The sequence below is a fragment of the Temnothorax nylanderi genome, unplaced genomic scaffold (genome assembly GCF_030848795.1).
Source record: "Temnothorax nylanderi isolate EJ_2023f unplaced genomic scaffold, tnyl_v1.0 TNYL_tig0009_pilon, whole genome shotgun sequence".
Taxonomy (NCBI): Eukaryota; Metazoa; Arthropoda; class Insecta; order Hymenoptera; family Formicidae; genus Temnothorax; species Temnothorax nylanderi.
The window spans coordinates 2,082,590-2,107,133 of NW_027249071.1; the positions used below are offsets into that span (position 1 = coordinate 2,082,590).

The 24,544-nt window shown below is 37.9% G+C and overlaps 2 protein-coding genes across 4 annotated transcripts in view; one reads left to right on the top strand and one right to left on the bottom strand.

Moving 5' to 3' along the window:
* Window positions 1-24,544, bottom strand: part of Dnc (phosphodiesterase dunce) — a 296,932-nt gene that overhangs the window by 226,645 nt on the left and 45,743 nt on the right. For 2 of the 3 annotated variants that reach the window (XM_071726411.1, XM_071726400.1), the window contains exons 2-3: window positions 19,237-22,952; window positions 11,560-11,784 (exon numbers count right to left, since the gene is read on the bottom strand). The exons of the other annotated variant lie outside the window; for it this stretch is intronic. In XM_071726411.1, the coding sequence (XP_071582512.1) occupies window positions 11,560-11,642 (83 nt within the window). In that variant the 5' untranslated portion in view covers window positions 11,643-11,784; window positions 19,237-22,952. The remainder of the gene's footprint in view (window positions 1-11,559; window positions 11,785-19,236; window positions 22,953-24,544) is intronic. 3 annotated transcript variants of the gene reach the window in all.
* LOC139785998 (uncharacterized) lies at window positions 4,851-7,846 on the top strand. Its single transcript, XM_071725171.1, has one exon. It carries the CDS (start codon window positions 4,851-4,853, stop codon window positions 6,720-6,722), a length of 1,872 nt encoding a protein of 623 aa, XP_071581272.1. The 3' UTR covers window positions 6,723-7,846.

Genomic DNA, 24,544 nt, shown 5'->3' on the forward strand with positions numbered 1-24,544 from the left:
GTAAGTCAAATTTTTAAAAATATTTTTTCATGTGCATAGATGCAATTTATATTGTACAGATTGCATCTATGCACACGAGAAAATATTTTAAAAAATTTGACTTACACCACTGTGATTTTTACCCCTCCATATATATATATTTCTTTGAATCTTTAATTTAATTATATCTTTAATTGTACGTTTAGCACTCAGTGTTTCGCGACTATTTTAATAACACATTTTAAAGATTAATTAAAATCGAAAACTTTAATGCTCATTTTAATAAAAACTTTATCCTATAAAAAGTTAATACGATAGTTTCTTAAGTCATAAACGATCAAAGTTATAACCAATAACGTGTACGCTCGTAATCGTGTTTACTCGAATCACGTACCTATAGTAATATATCATCTTGCTATTGATTTTTATATCTCAAGTTATACTGATTTTTATGGTTCTACCAAATTTCTCTTTTGAGTCCTTATTATTATATAGCACTACTTACAATACTCAGCCGATATTATGACAAATTAATTACTAATAATATATTTTAACTATCACAGGCAAGAATTATTTTACGTCATATAATTTTTTTAATCTCCTTAATTATAAATCTTTGATAATGAAATGAATAAATAGGCTACACAAAATTAGGCTAAATTAATATATTAAAAACAAATATAATTAATAGTCATTAGCGTATTATTATTTTTAATAGGTTGAATTGGTTGAAATATGCAATGTGACTGTTAAATATTTTATGTCCTTTCATTTTATACTTGCAACATACGAATATTTAAAAAAATTCTTAAATATTGCTTTTTCGAACCAGTTTATATAACATTTAATCCTGGAATATCTATGGGAAGACTAAACGCAACTTTAAATTTTACTACAAAAAATATTTAGAAAGAGGAAAGGCAGGGAAATGTAAAGTTGTGCACTGAATCTGAGTTTTAACAACTCTGTAGCAATACGTTGTTTTATAGATATTAATTTTAATTTAGAAAGTAATTTTTCTTTTACAAAAAATATCGATATCATTGTTTATCATTTTTTACCGAGTTTACTCTAATGTCTATAAAATATTTTCTATTGTTTCTTTTTATATTTGCGACTTTATATTCTATAAATTTGAGGCAAATGATTTATTTCCTAATTAGCAGTCTGGCGTATAAGACATCAAAATGCTGATAAATGATGTACAATGTGGCAAGCTACACTTTTCGTAAAATTTTATCCTTTGTGCATATTTTGTACATATACGTAATAAATTGATACGAGTAATTATACACATCCAAGAAATATTTATTACATTAATTAACTTAATTTATTTTAGCCCATCTATTTTAGCAGGCAATTAATCTATGAAATATTATCTATGTTATATTATATGCTATGCTTAGCTTGATATAAAGCGAAAAATATACGACGTTTTCATATTAAAACCTTTGACTTTAAAATCAATTTTCTATACACAAAATACAATCGCGATAAAACCAAGAAATGTAAAATGTAATTATTTCTTACTGTACTTACAATTAGCAATAATCAATTTAGAGGATTAACTGTCTTATACCATCAACAATCATTAAGATATTGTATAGAGGCAAAATACCTAACGTATAATCATCTACTAACACAGGCGAACATTTGCCTTTGTAACTGATATTATTAAATGCAAATATGTAACTGCTGCAAAATGTTTTAATTAAAGTCAAGTAAAACTTACGGCTGAATCTGTGTGTTTAAAACTCAGTTTGTTAGAATTATTGTAAGTCATCGGTACTTCCTGCGGCAAGGCGAGCTTAATTCGAAAGTATATTCTTCTGATATTCCACGCAGCTCAGTGAAGTTTCAACGAACGCTTAACGCAGTTTATGAAGTTCCTCTGGCGTCGAGCGTGCTGAGCAGCGATTAGTCGCGAAAACTTTTCTTTAGATTGAAAAAGCACGGTCCCCAAAGTTCCAAATCAATTGGAACTTTCCGTTATTCGGGCAAAATTACATTGGTCGATTGGCTGCCTGGGGAGCTCTTATCGAGTCAAAAATCCACGAGGGAGCTTCCACAAGTGAACAGAGAAACTCCGTTTCCTTCCATCTGCGGTTTCGATCACGTGTCAAATTTTGGTTTTCCAATGTGGCTCTAACGTGGAGTAAACTCGGCACACCGACGTTATTGATTTTGTGAGGGGCATGGAGGAGGTCAGAAAGAGTGAGATGAAAACAGAGAGAGAATGTGTATGTATGTACGTATTAGAGAAAATCGAGGGTAGGTGAGGTCAACCCCTCATTCAAGTTTTTGCCTGATGGATGAAGCCTAGGGTATATGTTATCTTTTCCGGATTTATATTCAGGGTTGTCCTTGAACACTGCCCTGAGCCATTCTTGTAACGGGTAAAAATCGATAATATACTTTATGTTAAAAGAATAAAAGAATAATATATCGTTCAAAGCTCACATTTATTCAATGGAGATAAGTAATTTCTAATGTTAGGCAAAGATCGCTATCGGTTTAATATCCCGAATTTTTTTATATGTCGTCGTGTGGCGTAATTTTTGTATTGTTATATGTTAAAATAGATTTGCTCTAAGCTACTTATCACACGAATAAGAGTATATATGACGTATGTATGAATGTATTAGTTTATTCTTCTAAAAACCACTTCTATTACATCATATATACATTTCATAGCTTCGATCAAATATATAATTAGAAGACTAATTGGTTAATATTTTGTAACAGTACGTTATTAAAAAAATTTATTAAAATTGTTGGAATTAAATTATTAAAACTGTTACTAACAAAAATTCTTTAACGGAAAACCTTGAAAGTCATCTAAAAATCTTAACTCTGTAAAAATTTAGAACACGAAAAGTCCAGTTTTCTTCTAATAATTAATTTATCGTTGGAAAAACAAGTTAAATTGGGGTATTATATAACTTAAATAATTTCCCCTCCCTAATTTACTTATAAATCATTTCAAACGTTTTTATCTTTGTAAGTTTTGCTCTGACGACCTTTCTATAAACTTTATTAAATATGAAAACTATTGCACATCAAATTGAGGTGATAAAATACACATTGTTAACCCGACTAATAAATATAAAGTTTTTATGCAGAATTTAGCGCTCACTTTTTGTCAATTTCTTTTATATGCTTTATATATTGTAGTTTGACATTTAAGATATTTCTGCGCAAAATTTTGTATACTAGGTATTAAATGTTGCAACGTATTTCTATAACGGTTTCTTACTGCGATGCATGAATCAAGATATCCGACGTTGACGCATATAGGAGCACTGCAAAAATAGCTTACCTGAATATCGTATTGCTTTTATACATGCTTTGATGTATCTCAAAGTTTAACATCAAAATGCTCACGTTCCGTGTATCTTTTACGTTTCTATCATAAGCCGCATCGCATTTACACTGTTTTTATTGCTATCTTGTATAATAAAAATATACAATAATACTATTATTTAACAAAAACAAAATTTTACGTCTTGAAATTTATTTTTGTGCCCGCACATATACACACGCATCGAAAAAAATGATCTCTTATTTTATTGAATAAGATTTATTAAATAATAAAAGCAAAATATTTTATTAGCAAAATATTTAAAGTATTTTAATATTAAAATTTTATTTTATTTATTATTTGTCATAAAATACCTTTTGTTCTCCTGTTTTACATAGTATCATATAACATGAAAGTTATGACGAAACGTAAAATTCATTTTATCCAAGACGTTAATAAAGTAAAGCGATCTTGACCGGTATATCGATGGCAAAGATAGCCAATGAATATACAGACATGTTCGTATTGAGAACCGTGATTTATGAGGGATATCGAAAGCTGTAATCGCACGCTATGACAAATCTCATGAATGATTTGCGGCAATCTGCCGACAGAATCTGCCCGCGTTGGAATCTGTCCAAAATTGATGGTGCGTTTTCGTCGAAAATGTAATGCGTGCGTTCGCGCAACGTACAACGAGTGCTAGGCGTATCCCGTATATCAATCAGCTGGACATGATTTAATGGTTACGAAGATAATGTATGTGTACGACGACGCAAGACAGAATAATTGGCCAGGTAAACGGGATTAGAAATCCTACTAAATCCTTTAGCACATTTAATGAATATATTTTTGACACAATCTCCAAACAGATGAAAATAATCACGGAAGTAGGACCGCTATTTCACAATCGCTCAGCGTTAAGCTGCGTAGAATAAAATTTTCTACGCAGCTACGGAATAATCTAAATCGCACACTTGTATATTTTATAATTGCAAATATAAATGTATCGCAATTGCAACTACATCTTATTGCAATGATAGGTTACTGTGTCTTAGAAAACATTATGACAAATGAATTAACCTACGTTTTGATGGACAGATAAAATTTGCTGCACAATCAAATATTTCGAGGATATCATTAAATCTTTAGTCAGTCGATCATAATCCGCATGGCGAACGAAAATAACTCTAATAAAGATCTGTCAAAACGTACTACCGACCAAAAAAATGCAACAGAAGCAAAACGTCGCTCTGTCGCTGAGTCAAAGATTTTTATAATTGAAACCACATTGGAAGGAGAAAGATCTTCGACAAAAGAAACTATTTCTTTTCAAAAAGAAGCATTAAAGAAGAATAATGGAATATTAAAAGAGACGACCGCGTCAGAATCCTTTTCTGAGAGAGTCGACGACACCGAGAAACGTGATAAATCAGTTCGAGAACGTAAAAAAGAGACTGTTACGAAAATAACCATTGCCGATGAACTTAATGAGACGCGGTCGCTTCCAGTAAAACTCCCGTTCGATGGATCAAAACGTGAGATTAAAAATCCGAGAAAAATTGGCGATATGGCGACGGCCGACAAACATCGATGTCAACGTCCTCTCCGCGACATAATCGGCAAACGAGAGCAGCGTAGAGAAGAATTGGGCAAAATGGAGGGAGAGCTGCGACAACGCCTGGACATGCTTGAGTGTTCGATACCGGCGGTGATGGTATGGAATATCTGGAGGATGTCGCAAGGCGCGCCCGTCTGCACGATAAAACGTATCCTAGAGAAACAATTTAAAGACACGAGGGAACTCTCTTGTCGCAGCACACCGAGCTGCCATTACGATTGCAGGATACGAGAAGTCGAGGCCGAGAGGAAACTAGCGTTGAAAAAGGTGGAGGAAGCTCGAACTCTTTGGTCGGAGAAACTCGCGACGTTGGAAGAAAGAAAAAGAAAACTCGACGAAGCCAGGAGAATTCAGGAGGAGCAAAAAGACGCGATAGAACGATTAAATGAGGAAACTAGAGTGCTGCGGGAGGCGATGGAAAAGAAAGCGATGGAAATGGACGAATTGTGCCAGTGTGGTGACGCGCAATGTAAGCAGAGACACCTCAGTAAGGTCTCCAGCGTGATGTCCGTCGAGCCCGGGGACATTCAGTGCCTGGAGAAGCTACAACGATTAGCGGAGGAGGAGGTGATTACGAAGCGGGAGATCGCCGAGTTGGAACGCCGCGAGGAAGCTTACATGAGGACACTTCAGCAGACAGACGAGTTATGGTCGAAGATGGAGGGCGACATGATCAGCACGACGAGCGGGTTGAAAGAACAATTGGACATGAAAACCGCGGCCAATCAACAACTGGCGAATCGCGTGTGCGAACTGGAAGACGCGCTCGAGAAATGCCGGGCAAGGCTGGCCGCGTGCAGGGCGGAACTGGAGGAGTTTCTGAGTATCGAGAAAGTCGAAGCTACGATAGGTCGCGACGACGACGTTGCAAAAGTGGTAGATAAGGAAGTCGCGGTAAGGGCTAAAGTCGTTCATCGAGCAGTCGGCAGGGCAGACGACGTAGCCACGGTGAAGGACGTCCAAGTTCTGGCGAGGGTCGAAGTTGCGGACAAGGAGATACTGGCGAAGATCGAGGTCGCGGACGCGGAAGCGCTAGCGAGAGTGGAAGTTGAGGACGGTGAAGCATTGGCGAGGATCGTCTTGACCGACGCCGACGCAGAAGCTGCTTTTGTCGGAAACGATAAGTTCATCTCGGTTAGACCGGACTTGGTTGATCTCGCGGTCGATCGCCCGGTAGATCTCGTGCGCATCGAGGATGCGGAAAGCGTAGTTCGACCAGAAGATCTCGCTTACGAGCAACAGAGATTTAAAGAAGTTCGGGAATACTTGTCCAAATTGGACTCCTTAGAAGACTTGTATAAAGACGATGGTGAACCGTGCGCGCCTGATTTCGTATGCAACGATGTGGTGTCGTCGCCTACCGGTATGACGGACGAGGAACTGATTGCATTGGGCGTGAAATATACCGCACCGACGAAGGAACATGATGAAACTGTAAGTGACGAGGAACGAGAGAAGCAATTTCAAAATGAATTAGCAATAAAAGCGCACGACGTCGTTGATAATACTGAGAAAAAAGAAGAAAGAGAGAATGAAATTCCTGGCGTCGAAACCGAGAGAAAAGTTGTCGAGAAAATAGAAAAACGGGTCGCTGAAATCGTCGATGTGCCCGTTAGAGAAACTATAACGCCATCACGGACAATCGAAGAAGAAGCTGTGGATGATAGGCCGGTAACAATGCCGAAAGACCGAGCGCCGGAAGTAAACAAAATCGAGGCCGATCGGGGCATCGTGATACAACGGGATACGATCCTATCGTGGATCGATGCGATCGATACAATTCGCACGACAGCAGCGGTACACAATTCGCATTATAATTAAAATTAAAGAAATATTGCAATTATATAAATATACAGAAACTGCAATTAATATTTTAGCTAATATTATAACATGATATTAGCTAAAAATGTAATATTATGAACAACATATGTGCAGAGAATATTTCTTTTCTTTTTAATATTAATATATTTCTGTTCCGCATCATTTTCAGAGACATCCTGACTGTCATGAAGTAAAAAAGGATGCTGATATCTTAGTTGAACAAGTTAGCACGTATGTCGGGGTAAGAGATTAACATAATATTGCGATTCATTGTTCATAAGCAATAATCATAGCAATGATACAAATAGCATTTTTGAATTCTCACCAATTAATAATTAATGATTAAGAAAATTTGTAAGAGTGCTTTTAATTTAACTAATCGTAATATATTTAGATCGAAATGTTATTATAATTCTAATTATATATTCTATTAGGTGAAACCTAAGGAAGTGAAAGAGAAAAACGCAACAACAATTACAGAAGGTAAGCAGGAAAAGGTGATTGAGAAGAACGAAATAAAATAACAAAGCGAAATAAAAATGAACACCTAACAAATGAAACTAAGTTACAAGACAAATTAATAATTTTGAATTAATAATTTTAAAGAAATGGAACCTGTGACAAAAATTGAATCTGTACCATTTCCTGACTCCGAGGAAACATCGGAAGAAGTGAAAGCTCCAATGGAAGCAATAGCTGAATCAGAATTACTGCCTACTCTTACAAAAGAGGAAGTACCAATTGGCATGGAACTCCCTACGGCGACTTCAATCGAAGATTCTTTTCAGTCCCCTACAATTCACGAGAAAGAAGATTTGAAGGACGACACGGTCCCGTTAGCTGTATCCGAACCATATAAATCAGATATCAAAAATATAAGAGCTGAAGAAACACGAATCAAAGACATCGCACAAAATACAAAAGAAATTGAAATATCTAAAAATAAAACTGCAGAGAGAAACGCAACAGTCGAAGATCTGACAAATAATAAATTAGCAGTAAATTTAGTGGCAAATGATAAAACGGTAAATTCTACAGATAAAAAAGAAACGTTGGTTGTTCCAAAAATAGAGGAGGAAGAAGTTATATCTAATCACATAGAAAAAAACGAAAAAAATAAAAAAGACATACCAACAGAAATAAAAAAGGAAGAAATAATAGTAGAAAACGAAAGAATAAGTAAAGCATTACCAGTGACAGTAATAGAGGAAAACAAATTTGTAAAAGAGGTCGTAGAAAAGTCGGAGGAAATTCCACAATTTAATGAAACTGAAATAACAGACATAAAAGAAACGATACCACATAAGGAAATCATAAGAACTAATGAAATTGTAATTCCGCCGGTTCCAGAAATGGAAGAGGTAGAGCAAGAGAAAATAATACTAGCAACGAATGAGACAGAAGTAAAGGAAATTATACCAGAAGCAATTTCACCAACCGTGGATATAAGCGAAGTAGAAAAATTCGAACCCAACAAATTTCCTACCGTCGATGTTGAAAAAGTACCGATTGCAAATGCAGTAGAAAAAGAAATTAGAATTGAAGAACCTACACCTATTTTGGATGTAGAAAAAGTAGAAAAAGAATCATTACTTGTGGACACAGTAATGGAAGAAAAAATCGAAATTGAAGAACCTGCACTAATAAAAGAAGAGATTAAAGCTGCAGAACTGCCACTAATAACGGATATAGCAAAAAAAGAACAAATCGAAGTCACGGAAGTGTCACCAATCGAGGAAATAGAAAAAAAAGAAGATATTGAAGCCGCAGTGTTGCCACCAATTTTGGATATAGAAAAAGAAAAAAAAATCGAAGCCGTAGAATTGCCACTGATAACGGATATAGTAAAAAAAGAAAAAAATGAAGTCACGGAAATCGAGGACATAGAAAAAGAAGAAGATATTGAAGCCGTAACGTTGCCACCGATCACGGATCTAGCAAAAGAAGAAAAAATTGAAGCTGCGAGATTGCCACCGATGGAAGACATAATAAAAGAAGAAGAAATTGAAGCAGAAGAATTATTATCAGTTGCGGATGTAGTAGAAGAAAAGATTGAAATAATTCAGCCACCAACACCACCAATACCAACACCACCAACAATAAAAAGAGAAGTGGAAAAGGAGATCGAAGCAGCAGAAGAATCTGTGCTCAAAGTAGAAATGAAAAAGAACAAAGACGAAGAAATAAAAGACGAAGTTACACTCCCGGAACAAGTTACATCATTTATTGAGTTACCCGAAAAGAAGAAAGAAGAAGAAATGCCTGTAGAAAGAAAGAAAATACTGACGGAAGTCCCGCCGTCCAAGAGACCAACCGTCAAGAACAAAAAAGAAGTACCAGTAGAAGAGAAAAAGCCAGAAGTGATCCAGATAGAATTAAAAATTCCAATTGCTGAGATAAAGTCGACCGAAATGGAAATACCAGCGATATCACTCGATCCACAATTAGTGGCACAACCGTATCTAATTATAGCGAAGTTCAAAGAGAAAGAACTATTACAGATTATACCAGCAAAGCAACCCTGTACGGGATGTTATTTGGTTAGTAAACGTTATCCACTTTAATTGCCGTTCTTATTAACAGTTATTAATATAATTAACAGTTTTTCGACAAATATTGTAATTTTAATATCTTTTTGACGGACGGTAATATGGCTTTCTGTATATTATATGTACGGAATGTCCTAAACCTAAATTATTCGTAGTTTCCTATCTCGTTCTGATATATACTAATTAATAACGACTGACCATTCTGAAATGTATGACTGTTTCACTTGCAGCGACCACTGATCGAGACCGCGAGGCCGTTCGACATTCCGCAAATTGATGTTCTTCAAACCGAAATCGTACAAACCGAAATCATACAATCCGAAGTCGTACAAACTGAACTGATGCAAACTCAGGTCGTTCAAAACGAGGTCATGCAAACCGAAATCGTACAAACTGAGGCCATCGAAACCGAGGTTGTACAAATAACCACGCAGACAGTTTCGACCGTTGAACCGCCGCCCCGTACGCCGCCGATACGAATTATTAGTGAATATTTAAAACCAGTCGAGCTAAAAGCATCGAGAACTGAAATCGCCGGCGACCGTCCTGAAATAACCGGCCGAAAAATGCTCTGGCACAAACGCTTAAAGGACCAATCGACCGTCACGACCGCCAGCACCGGATCACAGACGGATAAAACAAGCCACGTTAGCCACGACCGAGTTGTAAGAGATGAAAGAGAACGCGCGAGAGTGCCCACGGATGAACTTTTACGATCTATAAAGATCGCCGCCGGGCTAGTGCGACCGGACACAGAACGCGAGATTAGGACGATTAATTATGGTGGGAGGTCGGAGGAAATGAAGAGGGTGGCTTGTAACTGTTGCTTGTGCGGTAGAACTCCGACTCCCCCGTCGACAGGACTTAGATTAGAAATTCAACCGCAGATTGATGTGAAAACTGCAACGCCTCCGGCGGTGACTGCGTTCAAGCGTATGTTTATTCGCCCTAAAATCGATCACCCGATACCGCATGATAGATTGTGTCCCGATTGCATGGCGAAAATCCAGAGCAGGATGCCGCGCGAGAGGCATCACGTAGAGAAAATTATCAAGAAGATTTCTCGCGATCAGGAGAGCTGCGGTTGTGCGTCATTAACCGGTAAATCGTGTCGCGCGGTACCCCGGAAAAGAGCGATCGAGAAACGGGATCAGGCTTGTTTGGCTAAAATACCTAAGCGAAAGACTAATCCCGAACAAAAAAAGAAGAATGATATGCAATCGATTTTAGAGGGCTCAAAAAAATTGACCGTGGAGCCATTGTCCCCCAGTTGCATTTGCTTCAAATTAGAAAAGACTAGCGTAGAACCAATTAAAAAAGGAAATTGTTATTGTGCGGATTAAGCATACGTAATTATCATTATTCTATTCAATCAGTCGTATAATAATATCTATGTACTGTTTGGTCAATTAAACACTTTGAATTGATATTGTGGCGTTCATTGCTAATGATTTCATTCATTTAATAATATGATATTAAAATAATAAGCTATGAAAAATATTCGCAATTAGAATGAGCAAGAAAATATTATAAAACATTATGACACTGACAAGATGATAAGGTAAAAAGTTTGAAAAGGTGACTAGCAGCGGAATCATGAATAAAATGTGAAAAATGCTTCGTAGAATTTAATCAGAGTGAGAATAGCGAATTCCCATATTAGATTTCTGGTTGAGACAACGCCAATAAAAAAACGGGAGGATAAAAAAGATGAGGGAAGAGATCATATATCATACGTAAAATTTTCGATAATACGATCTTTACAATGATATATACGCGAGCAATTCCATTATATGAACAAACGCTTTTCCTATACTGTTAATTCATTCGTTGCAACGCGTAGCGCAACGATAAAATCAAATATAGAATTCATATTTAAATGTTTTTGGCACGTGTACGTGTGTGTTGTGCATACATATAATACATATTAAATATATCGTTTTGATTCAAAGTGGATAGTCAATTTGAATAAATGTATAAATTTTAATCTATAATTTTAAATTCAAAAAGTACTTTCGTGCAATTCAACTATCGTACAATAAACAAATAAACATGGTTTTATATGCGGAATCGAAATTCTTTTCGGTTGCCATACACGTCTCTCAATGAGCAATTTCAATCGCGATGACAGAACGGCGCAGAGAGGGGATATCTAAAGAATATCTCAAAAATTTAGTATGCCTTTCAGACATCTGCGCGACGTCTCCTAAACATTCTTGCCGTCTACAAGTATTGATCGGCGCTCCATTTGGGCCGCTCACCTCAATGACTAAAATCGAGACACTCACCGAACGTTGGCCAAAGTGTGCCTGCGGGATCGCAGATTGTGGTACCCACGTAGCTCGCCGATGCTGCCCTGCTCGGCCTGCATCCTAGCCTGAGCCGTCGCGGCGGCAGTAGCGATCACCTGGTGTACGTGCCCTCCGGGGGCTCCCGCCGTTGTGATGCTCCTACGGGAACGCCAACCCGACCTGCTGCCGCTCGGCGTTGGCGATTTTTTAGGTTGATACTGTCTGAAAATGGCGTTGGAAACGTACGGCATACCAACGTGTTCACCGTGTCGAACGGCGGAGGCAGACCGCGTGCATATACCGCGTCTCTAATTAAGAGTATCTTAAATTATCGCGTCTGTGCAGAATTGACCGAATCCCTAATAGACTTATTGTTTCCTCGCGAAAGCACTTTGAGCGACTTAACACGTCATGACAATCTGTTGCTGCGTTAAAAGGATCTCGCCTTTATATTGTCCTCTATTTTAGACTTATACTCTCCTCTCTACTCTTTTCTTTTTGGTCTTTTTCTTTTTTTTCGCCTTGGTTCTCTGTTCACCCAAAAACGACGTACTGAAGGATTCTCTTCGTCATAAAACTGCGAGAGAAATATCAACTCTTGGCCAAAGATCTATCATTCAAATATAATGAGACAGAAATGTGACATCTCATCTAAAAAAAAGAGATATATTACTTGTAATATATGCTAGAATATATTATTTAAAGATTTTATCCTATATGAATATGTTCATGAACTACGTCGTAATATCTAAATTCATTATACCCGTATTACAGAATTATAATACAGTGACGGTAACGACCGACCTTTCCGGCGCGCTCTCTCTCTCTCTCTCTCTCTCTCTCTCTTTCTCTCTCCCTCCTCTCCCTCTCTCACTCTCTCTAGACGATTTCTGAATTAATTACAACGACTAACTAGCTCGGGTCATCGTATCAAGCTGTGTGGCTAAAAGCCTGGATCAATATCGCGCGTTATATAAATCCATGATTACAATTTATTCATTATCTATCCCATTTATCACACAAAACAATAGAACGAAATAGGTTTCTCAGAACGTCAACGCTTTTAATCTGATCTCGATGATGGAACTCAGACATGATTGTCAAGCGTATTATAATACTTATTGTTAGCGTAACGTGACGTTTGTCATAACCACATCGCAAGATTTCTACTTCTCCGGCTCCGGTAACCGGATGTGCTAGGGAAATGGGCTACGACAGGGATAGCTAACACTTCTGAACCCGAGAGACTGCATACGTGTTGCCGCGAGGATCTTTCGTTGCTCATTTTTCTTTTTATCCTTTTCTTTCTTATTTGCTCTTGTCGCTGTACGGTAACATAATGCGAAAATGGTTACGACGAAAGCGAGAAAGACGGTTTTGCATCAGAGCTGTCGAGCAGCGCATAGCAAAAGGTTTCTAGAGACGTGTAAGAAAACGCGATTACAATCGATTCGCACAAATGGATAAGTGCAATGCACTTATCTATTCGTCTATCGTGTATCGTCTAATAACATTTGATTGCAAAATAGATATAAGCTACATAATCCATCAGTTCGCGAGATTTACTATAAATTAGGCAACCACGCAAAAAATAGATTTGACAAAATTTCGGCGCGTATAATTTTATATTTACGAAATTGCTTATAAAAATAGATTAAATGAATAAACTCGACGTAAAAAGAAGCATAATAATATAGAAACCCGCTTATATGTAAATACGTAAGGAAGCGCATTTGTTACATCATTTCTAAGCTCTCGTTACCGATTAACAAATAATAAACACGAAGGACACGGTGCAGAGATGGACGCATCGCGCTTGTCGACAATGCATAGATGTTATTGGGAATCATAATCGTAAATCAATACAGATTATTCTGCGTATTAATCAAATCGATCCCATTCGCTGCAGGGCTTTCCGAGCATTAGTATTCATACATTACTTCCGCAGTTCTCGTCTATGTACGCTTTGACGCGTAAGGGCTTACGTTCTACGTCAACAGATCCTGAATTATCGTTGGTGAACCAGCTCTATGGAGCATCCCGGTTACCTCAATACCGATGGTATATACCGTATATGGTGCTTTTCGCCGGTGAGATAGAACTTAGCATTTTGATACGACTGCGACTGCATTCGTCAAAATGACACGTGCGAACATGTGTCCGCGAATTATGTCCGCGCCGACATAATCCGCGAATCCACAATCTGTTACAAATCACCATCATCAATTACCATCACCGTTAGATGCCATTAGATTTCTCATCGACCGACCGCGATTTTAACAGGACATAGAACATCAACAGGTTGCTTTGTGACACGGAATAAGTCGGCATTTCGATATCGCGGCGAACGGTCAATGCATATATTGAAGCACGTGCACGAATTTCTGATCAATCGGACTGACTATATAACGTAACGTGAGCCAATCTCGCGAACGGAGATAGAGAGGGGAGAAGAGAGAGAGAGTGGGAGAGAGGGACGAAATCCCTGGTCGTCCTAATATAATACCAGAACCCCGTGCCGACTGCATCGTTACATTACAATCATTACATAGCCAGATCTTTGCACATATGCACATATCTATCGGCACAATGCGGCTCGTATATACGCGCCTATAGACTGCTAATACGCGGAACTGAATTCTCGAATAACATCGAAGGAAATAGTCACTTTGTACTCCCGCTCCTCTTCGCCATATCCGCTTGATATAGTCGCATCGCTAAAATTCCGTCTCGCCTCGAACTTCGAATCACATACGTGCAGTCGACGTAACGGAGATGCATAGTGCACTCACAGCTTCGTTTCCATAGGGCGTTCTAATTATACGAGATTCGCCTTGAAATTAGCTTACCGGACGATCTATTTCGCGACGGACAGGATGCGATCATTATGGCGTTGTAATTCAGATCGCTCACTCTCTGGCAACGTATCCCGTTCTACATTCTCGAGTCAAAGATAGAAAGTATCGCGAATTTAACGAAGTATAAAAGCTCTCGAGCGAAACTTAAAATAGCTCAGGTATTACTTGGTATTCGCGAATCGATAAGACGTGTCTATAAATTATAGGTAATCCTGGAGCGTTGCTTTATACATGCAAGTTTGCAAAAAATCAGGACAATCGATATCAAACGGTGCTCGTAGATACTCAGGTTTCACATGTGAAAACGATTAAACCGATTGTATTAAACCGATCAATGCACAAAAAAACTCGCACCGATCCAGTTTTGCGGTGAACAATAAGAGATTAAGTTTTGTTTTTAAAATAACGATAATCCAAGTATCTCAATATCATAAAATAACAGCATTAACTGAAATATTTTTAACTATAAATTAGGAACAATCATTTAAAAGAATACATATACGCTAACCTAAATTGATCTGTTGTTAAATTCAAAATAAAAATCCGCTTAATTTAAACACGTATATGGAGTGTTGAAAGAAGAGAGGGATAATCGATTAACAGCTTGCGCGATTTTCAAATAGTTTCTGCCTCATTACATCCTTAATTAAAATCTTATAAGTATTCCCTACATTAATTACGTCAGCCGTTTTAGCTTTCTCGAGACAAGTTAATTATTGGTTCGATCATGTTCTCCCCTCTAAGTAACCCGAGAAAGCTTGCCTACAGCTATGCCTCAAGTTCGTATTTCCGTCCCAGCCACTTCCATTTTCGCAATAATATAGCATGTTAATTATCTTATAATTTTCTACAGACCGCATATATATAAATAGCACTTTCGTATTATTAATACATCTCTCGCGCCACAGTTATAAACGAAATGTTTCTTCAACTGTTCACACATGTGTCACTGGCAGGCATGTGCGTGCGTATCGATCATTTCACGTTTAAATTAGCTAATACGCTTGATAACGCGTCTGCACTTAGACGCTTAATAGTAATGGCCATTAGCGTAAAACCGATGGCCGCACATCATTAGAGTTAGACCGCTGAATTGAGAGGAAAACCACAATCAACGCTAAACAAACAATATTGGATTGACCACTTTCTGGATGATTATATACGTATATAGATCTACGTATTAGTTCTTTCAGTCCGAAAGTACAAGAGCAGTCTTTAATCTTTGGCTCACATGACACCATAGACATTTATAACGCAAATCTCTTAAACTTGAAAAATAATAAATTTTTCTTACATAATAAATATTTTTACTTCAATAATAAAATAAAAGATTTGATAACGGATTATGTAACTGTAACGAATAATTTAATGCTTACTTGAAATTAAAGCCTTGAAAGTTTACTTATTAAACGTATGATTAGGCACATAATAATTTTTCTTAATAAATTTTAAACATCAAGCCAACAGACGTGACATACATGATTAACATATTAACATAATACTTTCTTTCCTCGCTAACGTCATACGTTTCGCATTTATTATACACATATTTAACTAGCGGCAATTCTCTCGCGCAGCCATGTTTTATGTAATTATCGGAGCGAATATCCACAAGTTCTAGATCTATATAACGGTAGGCTTTAAAGCTCCGCGTATCCGATACGTGTTCCTGTTAACCCATAGCCTGCATCTCCCTAATTCCATTTGGTCGGCAATGTCCACTCGGGGAAATTTCGGGCACGCTCTCGATGTTTCCTGCGGCTCATTGGATAGTCATGACGCACATATCACCCCAGTGATATGAAGCTATTGACCACTTTTCACGCAAGGAGCATACTCTCATGATATTCCTCTTACTATTCGTTATTCCTCATTCGAATTTTTTATGTTTCCCGAATAGAAGAAATAAAAATCTAATTTTTATTAAAATAGCATTCAAAATTAACTTCTTGAAAATCTTATTAACTTATACATACTTAAAGCAATTGTCTCGGTATCCAAATTTGCCCCTGTTATTTGCAAAGTCTGACTTTTTTCATTTCTACTTTGTGATGTCGAAAAATATATACATCTGATACGTATATCTGATAACAAGAATACATCACTCCGAACTAATGGTTCTGGAGGAAGGTTTTGAATAAAACATGTACAAACGTAACAATACTGTTATAATATGATATCTGTATAATAAAACGCATATATGTGTATATATATATACATATATATACATATGTTCTTATAACATAGCAAAAAGAAATGGCTCTAGTATTTTTTCTTTTCTTTTTCGCGTTAGATATCTCTTTCCCTTGTTAACGTATCTGGTATTAAATCACGACTAGAAACCGGGTGAACTACACGTGCAACGCTTATTTTAATGCGCCATATTCAAACAGCGTCCAAAGGTTTGCGGTACAGCTCACAATATCCAAAGAGCGAATCGACGGGCCATAATGAAACCCAGTATGTCAAACGTGCTTATCCAAGTGCTTTGCTCTTCATACTCGTCATATTGAATCCTACATTAACGCAATATATTAATTTGCACATTTATCAATTATCATTAGCTCTTAATATAGATCACTTCGATAAATAAGAGAGAGTTATAAATGCGTATTCGAATTAAAGTGTTCCTCTTACGCTTCATATGTTCCCTTCTAATTTATTGCTAAATCTTCTCTAAATGCAAAAATACAGTATTTTCTCTTATCTTTATTCGTTAAATATATTTTGTTTGAAAAAAGAAAATTAAGAAGCTGTATCTCATGATATTTTTCGCGAATTCCTCCACGTTGGTGGAACATTGGAGAATGGAGTTTAATCTAATTTGAAATGTTGTCACCATCGTTCCAATTCTCACAGCTCTTATTGTTAGAATCGAAAAGTAGCACGCTCTGATTTCTTCTATATTTTTTCCGATTTATTTGAACGCATTCGATCCGTATATGTATGTCATAAATGTATTTGTATACGCGCAATCATAAGGGTTAAAAAATAAATTTATTGTTAAAAAGCCCTCAGAAAGAAAACCTCGAGAAGGACTGAGGGCAGAGATGAAAAAGAAATAGTCCAAAAAGTGAATCTAGATCTCGATGCAGTAGTCCACGGGCAATTATGTCAAGAACGCAGAGCAACCAATGTGAATTACTTGTAACATTTAATCCGATATAAGACATGAATAGCGGGCAGATTAAATCTCCCCATTCTTGAGATTGCCTTCCGTCGCGTGGCCAATCGAAGGTCTTTCCGTGCCATTCTCTACGAGCACAATAACCACACGAGTCCCATTGAGCCGAGTGCATCAATCGGTATATGAAAGCGCGCTCCATATTTCAGTATTAGCAAAAAAACCGATAATCAAAGATCGTTAATACAATATTCGGTATACATTTTCCTTATTTTGTCTGAGAAAAAAAAGATCTGAATGAAAGAAACTGATATATAACAAATTAGCACTGGTATTCTAAAAAAAATTATCTTTTGTTACGTTATAGAAAATTGTTCCAAAACTTGGGATAGATTCATCTCAGTTATTTATATTTGCTACCAGTTTATTTGTATTTGTCTGCCGGCACTGTCGCGTCACACAATTGCTTGCGTGACATATTAATAACTTTCCTCTTTCCTCGAGACGAACGATCTCGAAGGCTGAAACTAAATGTAACTTTCGCAACTGTAATGCACAGTTAAATTGGGTGAACAACAAAGTCAGGCGAGTAAACGCAATTCGACGTCGACGTCGATATGTGATAAACGTAAGTTTGATTGTATATGTGTACATATGACGCTACAACATAACGCGTAACATTGAGAAATGTGTCAGTCCAAGACAATGAAACTGTAAAGCAAACATGTATGGATCAGGCAAAAAAGTTTGTCCATCAAATCTCGCAGCAACAGACGTCTGAATCTATAGACATACGTTTCAAAGTGTAATTGTATAATGTAAAGAATGAAAAGTTCCACATATAGATAATGTATGGCTTAACGCTATTGTAAATGAATAAAAATAGAATTTTCCGTTGGTATTGCCTGCTTATAAATGCGGAAACAAAATCCACGGTGCGGGATTATCACTGGAGAAATACATTACGTCGAGTGCGTAAAATGCTTAACGTTATTAATACGTAATGTAACGATAATAATGCATGAATTACACGCATATATACACGCGAGCTGCCGTCAGTTAATTGCGATCATAGAGAGAAGGGTCATTAATTAATCGTGAAATTTAACGCATTCTATCGATATACCTATAGCAGAATATTTAATTAAATCGGCAATTAGCTACTTAAAGCGTTGTTTACACTAGACGACACGATACGTTCGCATTAATGATATATACAACAATTAGTGATGCGGAGCACTCTTAAAACTCAATGTCTGGCAGGCTAATAGTAATAATTCAATAATTGTGTGCACCGTATGGATAATAATCGAACGCATTTAATAGAGATAACAAATGAATAACAATTGAATGCGATTGTTTTAACTGACAACTATCCATAACGAGCTCCATACGACAGAACTATCTAATCATGTTTGAGTGCTACTAGATTATTACTGAACTGTAATCTTCGCTGAATGCGTCTGTTAAGTTTGATTGATACTAGTAGGGCTGTTAAATAAACTCAAATTCTACGATCTTAATGCGACGTAATAGTCGATCCCGTGATATATCGTATGTAAAACGTGCGACGTTAAACATTTCTAATAGCGCAAGAATGTAAGAATCAAGACGAAACAATAATAAACTCAATTTCGAAACGCTTAGCGCAAACTAGATCGAGAAGCCCGCGAAACTAGATTAATGACTGACCGTTCTCGTACGTGACGACCCTCCTCATCGTCCTCCTCCTCGATGTCGTGCAGCCGCGGGCTAAGCCGATGCTGAGTACTACCCTCTTTGCCGTAATCTTCCTCCTCGCTTATTCTTAGCTCGCACTCCTCCTTCTCCTCGTCGTCGAGATCGTCGTCGAGGTCTTCGTCGAGATCACCAAGCGGCGCACGTTCCTTAAACTGAGCCACACAGATACGTTTCGGTAGTTGATAATGATATTGTCTTTCCTGCTGCAAAACTTTCTGTTGCTGATGCTCGTGCTGCTGCTGTTGGCCTCTTTGCTGCTGGTGGGGCTGCTGATACTGCTGATGCTTCAGCAAAGAACTCTTCTTGGCCTCGGGGGTGGCCCCCGAGACATTAACACCACCCCCACCCCCGCCGCCGCCGGCGCACGGCAGGCAGCAAGACCACGCGCCCCCCACCTCGGCACCCTAGCGCACTCAATGTCAAAACATCCAGGGGGGCCAGCTGCAGCCAGGGTGTTCCGTTCCAAGTCCCAGCAGAGGCAGCGTCCGCGATGCTGATCGACGTGCTCGCTGGGGATTAGCGGTCCCCAGATTCGAGCGAGTGAATTGTCGCTTGAGTGTCGAGTGTCGCGATATATATCGACGATACTCGAGGCTATTTTCTTTGTTAACCCTTCAAATCGCTTTTCGAAACGATGAAATACGGTTTCGACATGAGCGCAGACGTGAGTGCCCTTCGCTCCGATAAAGACCGACGGGATATCGCCGCCTCCCGGCGTCTTCTAGCACAACTCTGTCGCCTGAAGTGCTCTGGAAGTCTTAACATTCATATAAATGAGCGACGAGCGGTCGTATCGCGGAACTCAAACTGTTGATTTCATTTTCCCAAGAAATTCAACCGCTCCTTTGCCTCGTGCTTACACTCCTTGACGTAACGTCTCGCGAGCTGCATGATTTTTTTATTTCTTCAAGGCTTCATCTGGCGGCGTACTGTGCAAATTTCACACATTTCTTTTTTCTCTCAAGTCACTCTTGTAAGCTATGTAAATTTCCTACGGCAATAATTTAAATAATTTAAATACGCTGAAAAGATTGTCCCCTTGCAAGGCTTTCGTTTTTTATTATAAATAGATTAGCGATGTATCTCATCTCAGTGAGTAGAAATTACCTTTGCCGGCTTTACTTATATGACTGAGATATGTTTCGTAAGACTGCAATGTTTGAATAACTGGCTTCCAAAACTCTAAATATATTTCTTTTTCCTAGATTATCTCTGTGAAAAATAACAGAAATAAGGAAGCGTGTGTTTCTTTCTCGCTATCATTGTATAATCTTTCGATAGAATTTCAACATTAAAAATGTATTCAACATTAGCTTTTTCTTCTTTTAATTACTTTTATTTCATGCAATAAAACGTTTTAATTCGTCGAAAAATTGTCTCTCACATCTGAATATGCTCACATGACGAACATCAAACAATGGATCAACTGAATATCGAGCAGCCAGTGAAATTTCCATCGTGACACATTTAGCATGGTACCACATTAAATTAGTGATTCGTATTCAAGCCACGCTCGCCATCATTCTTAGGTCGTCTTGATACATAGAATTACCTTTTAAATACCACGATAAATTCCCCGTCACACTTTGTTATCTCGGAAAATTAAGGAGACGAAGCCTCAAAAATCGTCCATCGTTACTTTCGAAATCCCAACACCTTCTTTTTAAAACACTCGATTTCTTATTCTTTATACGATATCTACGCATTATTAACAAATCGATTACGGGCAAACCGTGTCTTCGAATATTGAAGTATCGCAACCTTTCGCTTTTGAACGAACACTGGGTTTCCTAAATCATGTCCTTACTCTCGACATTGATCCTTTCGCAGAGTCCATTATTATACAACATCGTCTCGTAGCAGTAACATATACAAATGAAATGATTAGCGGAGCAAGTTATCCTTTGTCTCAAGGCTTCCTTTGATCGTCTTTCTCCCTGTCCTCTTGCCCACATAATTACATCTGCCCCTGCAGCTTTTCCATCTGTCCTTAAATAAAAGCAAAATCCTCAACATCGCCCATGAGATAACCACCGGCAATTTCCTTATTTCAGGAAATATTTAATGGGAAATACCTCTTTTCAAATCTTTGCATTTACTACGCAAATCAAAAAAACATCACCATTCTCTTGACATTTTCGATTTACGCTCCTGTGACCTGTCCTCGAATCCTGTCAGTATTATCGCGTCTTACAAAGATTCCGTTTATTAGCCACGAGAACTCTGTTATCTCCTTTAGTCGACACTTGCGCTGAGTCGCCCGGAACAGTAAAACATTATTAAGGCGCTCTATGCGCTATTTTCCCAGCGTAAGAAGTTCAAAGTGAACTTGCCATTCTCCGACTTGCATTCGAGTCTCCGCGTCCATCTTGTTTCCCCGTTCTCGCCACATTCGCGCACTTCCATCCGACTATTCACGACCCGAAGTAACCAGCTATTATAAGGTAAAGTGAACATGTGGAATTTCACCGTCGTCGTTTGCCGTCGACAAACTCGCTCGTCGCTCTTAATTTATTTCATGCTCGCCAGGACACTCGGAGAGGGAGGGGGGGATACACGGTTTAGGAAACTGTAAGACAACAAACCGCGACTAAGCTAGATATATCTATGCATCCCTTTGCGCCTTCTTGTTTGCAGTACAGTTCACCGTCGATGGTGCTTTCCATTTGCTCGGGATGCCTCATCGTCGAGCCGCTTGTTTTCAAGAATCACAGAATCTACATATTATTACTTGTTGAATCTATTGTGCTATTATCGATTGCTGCAGTGATTGTTGTAGTATAAAACTATGTTATCAACGATTCCGCATACCAACGCTTCGCTTTTTCATATTTCTATTTCAGCTTCTTGCTTCTCTCGTCAGAGTTTTCTCGTATATATCAAATAGATGTTATCATGTTGTAGAAAATAGCGCTGAGATGGTAAATCGAGGTCAGTTAGAACAAACTTTAATCAATTCTTATTTCCGTACAATAAACATTTGATTATAAAATTAACTATAACAGTTTATTTAAGATATGTCACATCTACCCCGAATTCCTCGCTACTACATTTCGCTTCCAGTTAAACGGTGAATTTCAATCACCCCTGTTAAACCACTCTTATCCACAATGACGGTGACCGATAACACGCGAAATTAACATTGCGAAAGATCGTAGCAGTTTCAGTCTATAATCAGAGGATACGCGCAATTTTTTACGACACGCAATCGTCGGTTCGAACGCACTTCTACGCACGGATTTCCCATCTTGGCACGATGCTCGAGTTATAAGTCTAAATTATGCGAAAAAATCGCTCGGGAACGAATTCTATTATTGTCGTTTCTTGCATTTAGTCGTGCATTACGATCGGCCGACATGAATGACCTTTCAATTTGACCTCTCGTTCAAATAACTCATTACTCAACCCTCGATTACACGCACTCACTCGTGGATTTACACTGACACTAAAATACCGTTCTGTTTTTTAAAAAATATCTGTTTACTCTATAAATGGAGTTTATATGAATGCGTTTGACGTATCGCGTAATTTCCAGTAATGATGGATGAGGCTCTTGATGACGATGACGATACAGAATCCAGACCAGAACACGAAATTGATTGTCGATCGTTGAGAAGGTTGCGCTCGGGTAAGTCTCGTAGAATTATTAGAGATATTGGACCGACGTTCTGTAAAATTTCGTGTATGATTCACGATGTGCTCGGAGAAAAAGCTTTTGTTTTATAATAGCAGTAACAGTTATTTCAATATTAACCGAGGAGAGAGATACATGCAAAAGCAAGAAATTATACGTTTTGTAATATCGACGTACGCACAATGCCACATATTGATAATCGTGTTGAGATGTTAATTTTTCCGTTTACTGTTACGTAATGTGTATCATTTAAATAAAGTGATTAAATATTGGAACGTTACAATCTTACTTTGCGTTTCTTCATTGCGCTAGTCTTAAGATAGCCCGCCGCGCGCAATCAGAGGAGCAAATCGTTATAATTAAGAGGCTGTATCGCGCGCGTGCATTTAATCTCAATAATGGTACTTTAGTGAGGGTTTTCTTCGGCGCAGGAAGCGCTAGGTCATAAATTAAATGCAAAGGTTAAGGCTGCAGGACTCCGAAGGCTATGCAAAACGAAAAGACAAGCACGCAACGCACAACCCGATCGCGTTTCTCGGATAGAGGCGAATCTACGGTTCGATACGAGGCACGGCGAGTAACACGTTCGATTTCGCTAATAAATCAATGAACGACAAGCGCGTATTTATGACGACGTTATTTTTAGTCGCTGGTCATACGGTATTTATGTTCTATAATAACGGTTGCGACACGATAAGGAGATTCACGAGATTATTTCGACGCAGCCAATGGCGGCTTCGTGCAATTTTTGTTTCAACACGTTCATTGTGTGCGACATAAAATCTAATATCCTTCGTAATCTCTCATTTATTCCTCTTATTGCACACATATGCTTTCGTTAGCGATTAATTTATTGAGTTTGGACTTTCGACGTGAAACAAGCATTAAAAAAGCGTCAAAGAATAATATCATTCCGTGATTTATACTGAACTTTATCTCACACGCATAAGCTAAATAGACGAGATCGATCACTACAGACAATGCATTTTAATATCGTTGCACATTTTCCCTGTGCTATAAATCCTCTATAGGTTACACTTTAGCGTAATGGGTTTTGTAGAACGATTGTAGAAGGATTAGTACCGAACAGGAGAGGTTCAAATGGAATACGTTACATACATGGTGGACACGACGAATGAAGGACATTAGTAATTTAAGGGTCAGTAATTATAACCACGCCGAATATCCCAGAAACTGTAACTGCCAGCTACTGGCAACATAATTCGATGCTTAATCAGTGAATCGAACATAGTCACATATTGATATTGCAGGATGTAAACAAAAGTTTGTAGGTACCTTATAATAAATTAATGTCATCCATTTCGCGTTGTTAAAGCGAAAATATTATCACTGAGACATTCGATAAAGTCTTTCATTAAACATCGACTACTATTGAATTGCAGAAAAATTCTATACTAATAATGAATATGTATTAGATAAGTCCGTAATGTAATTTCAAAACAAACAGAAAACGAGGAAGAAAATTGAAAAATTTACGAGAGAAACCAATAACGAGTACGTCGATGATAAAAATTTGACCGTAAAATCCTGGGGATAAAAGCGTCTTCAGAGATTGTAAATTACACTTCTCTCTTGAGATTATATCGCTACACAATGCAGCTACAT

What these genes read in the sequence shown, in the direction of transcription:
- LOC139785998 (XM_071725171.1), top strand. Translation starts at nt 4,851, where the DNA reads ATGGCGACGGCCGACAAACATCGATGTCAACGTCCTCTCCGCGACATA.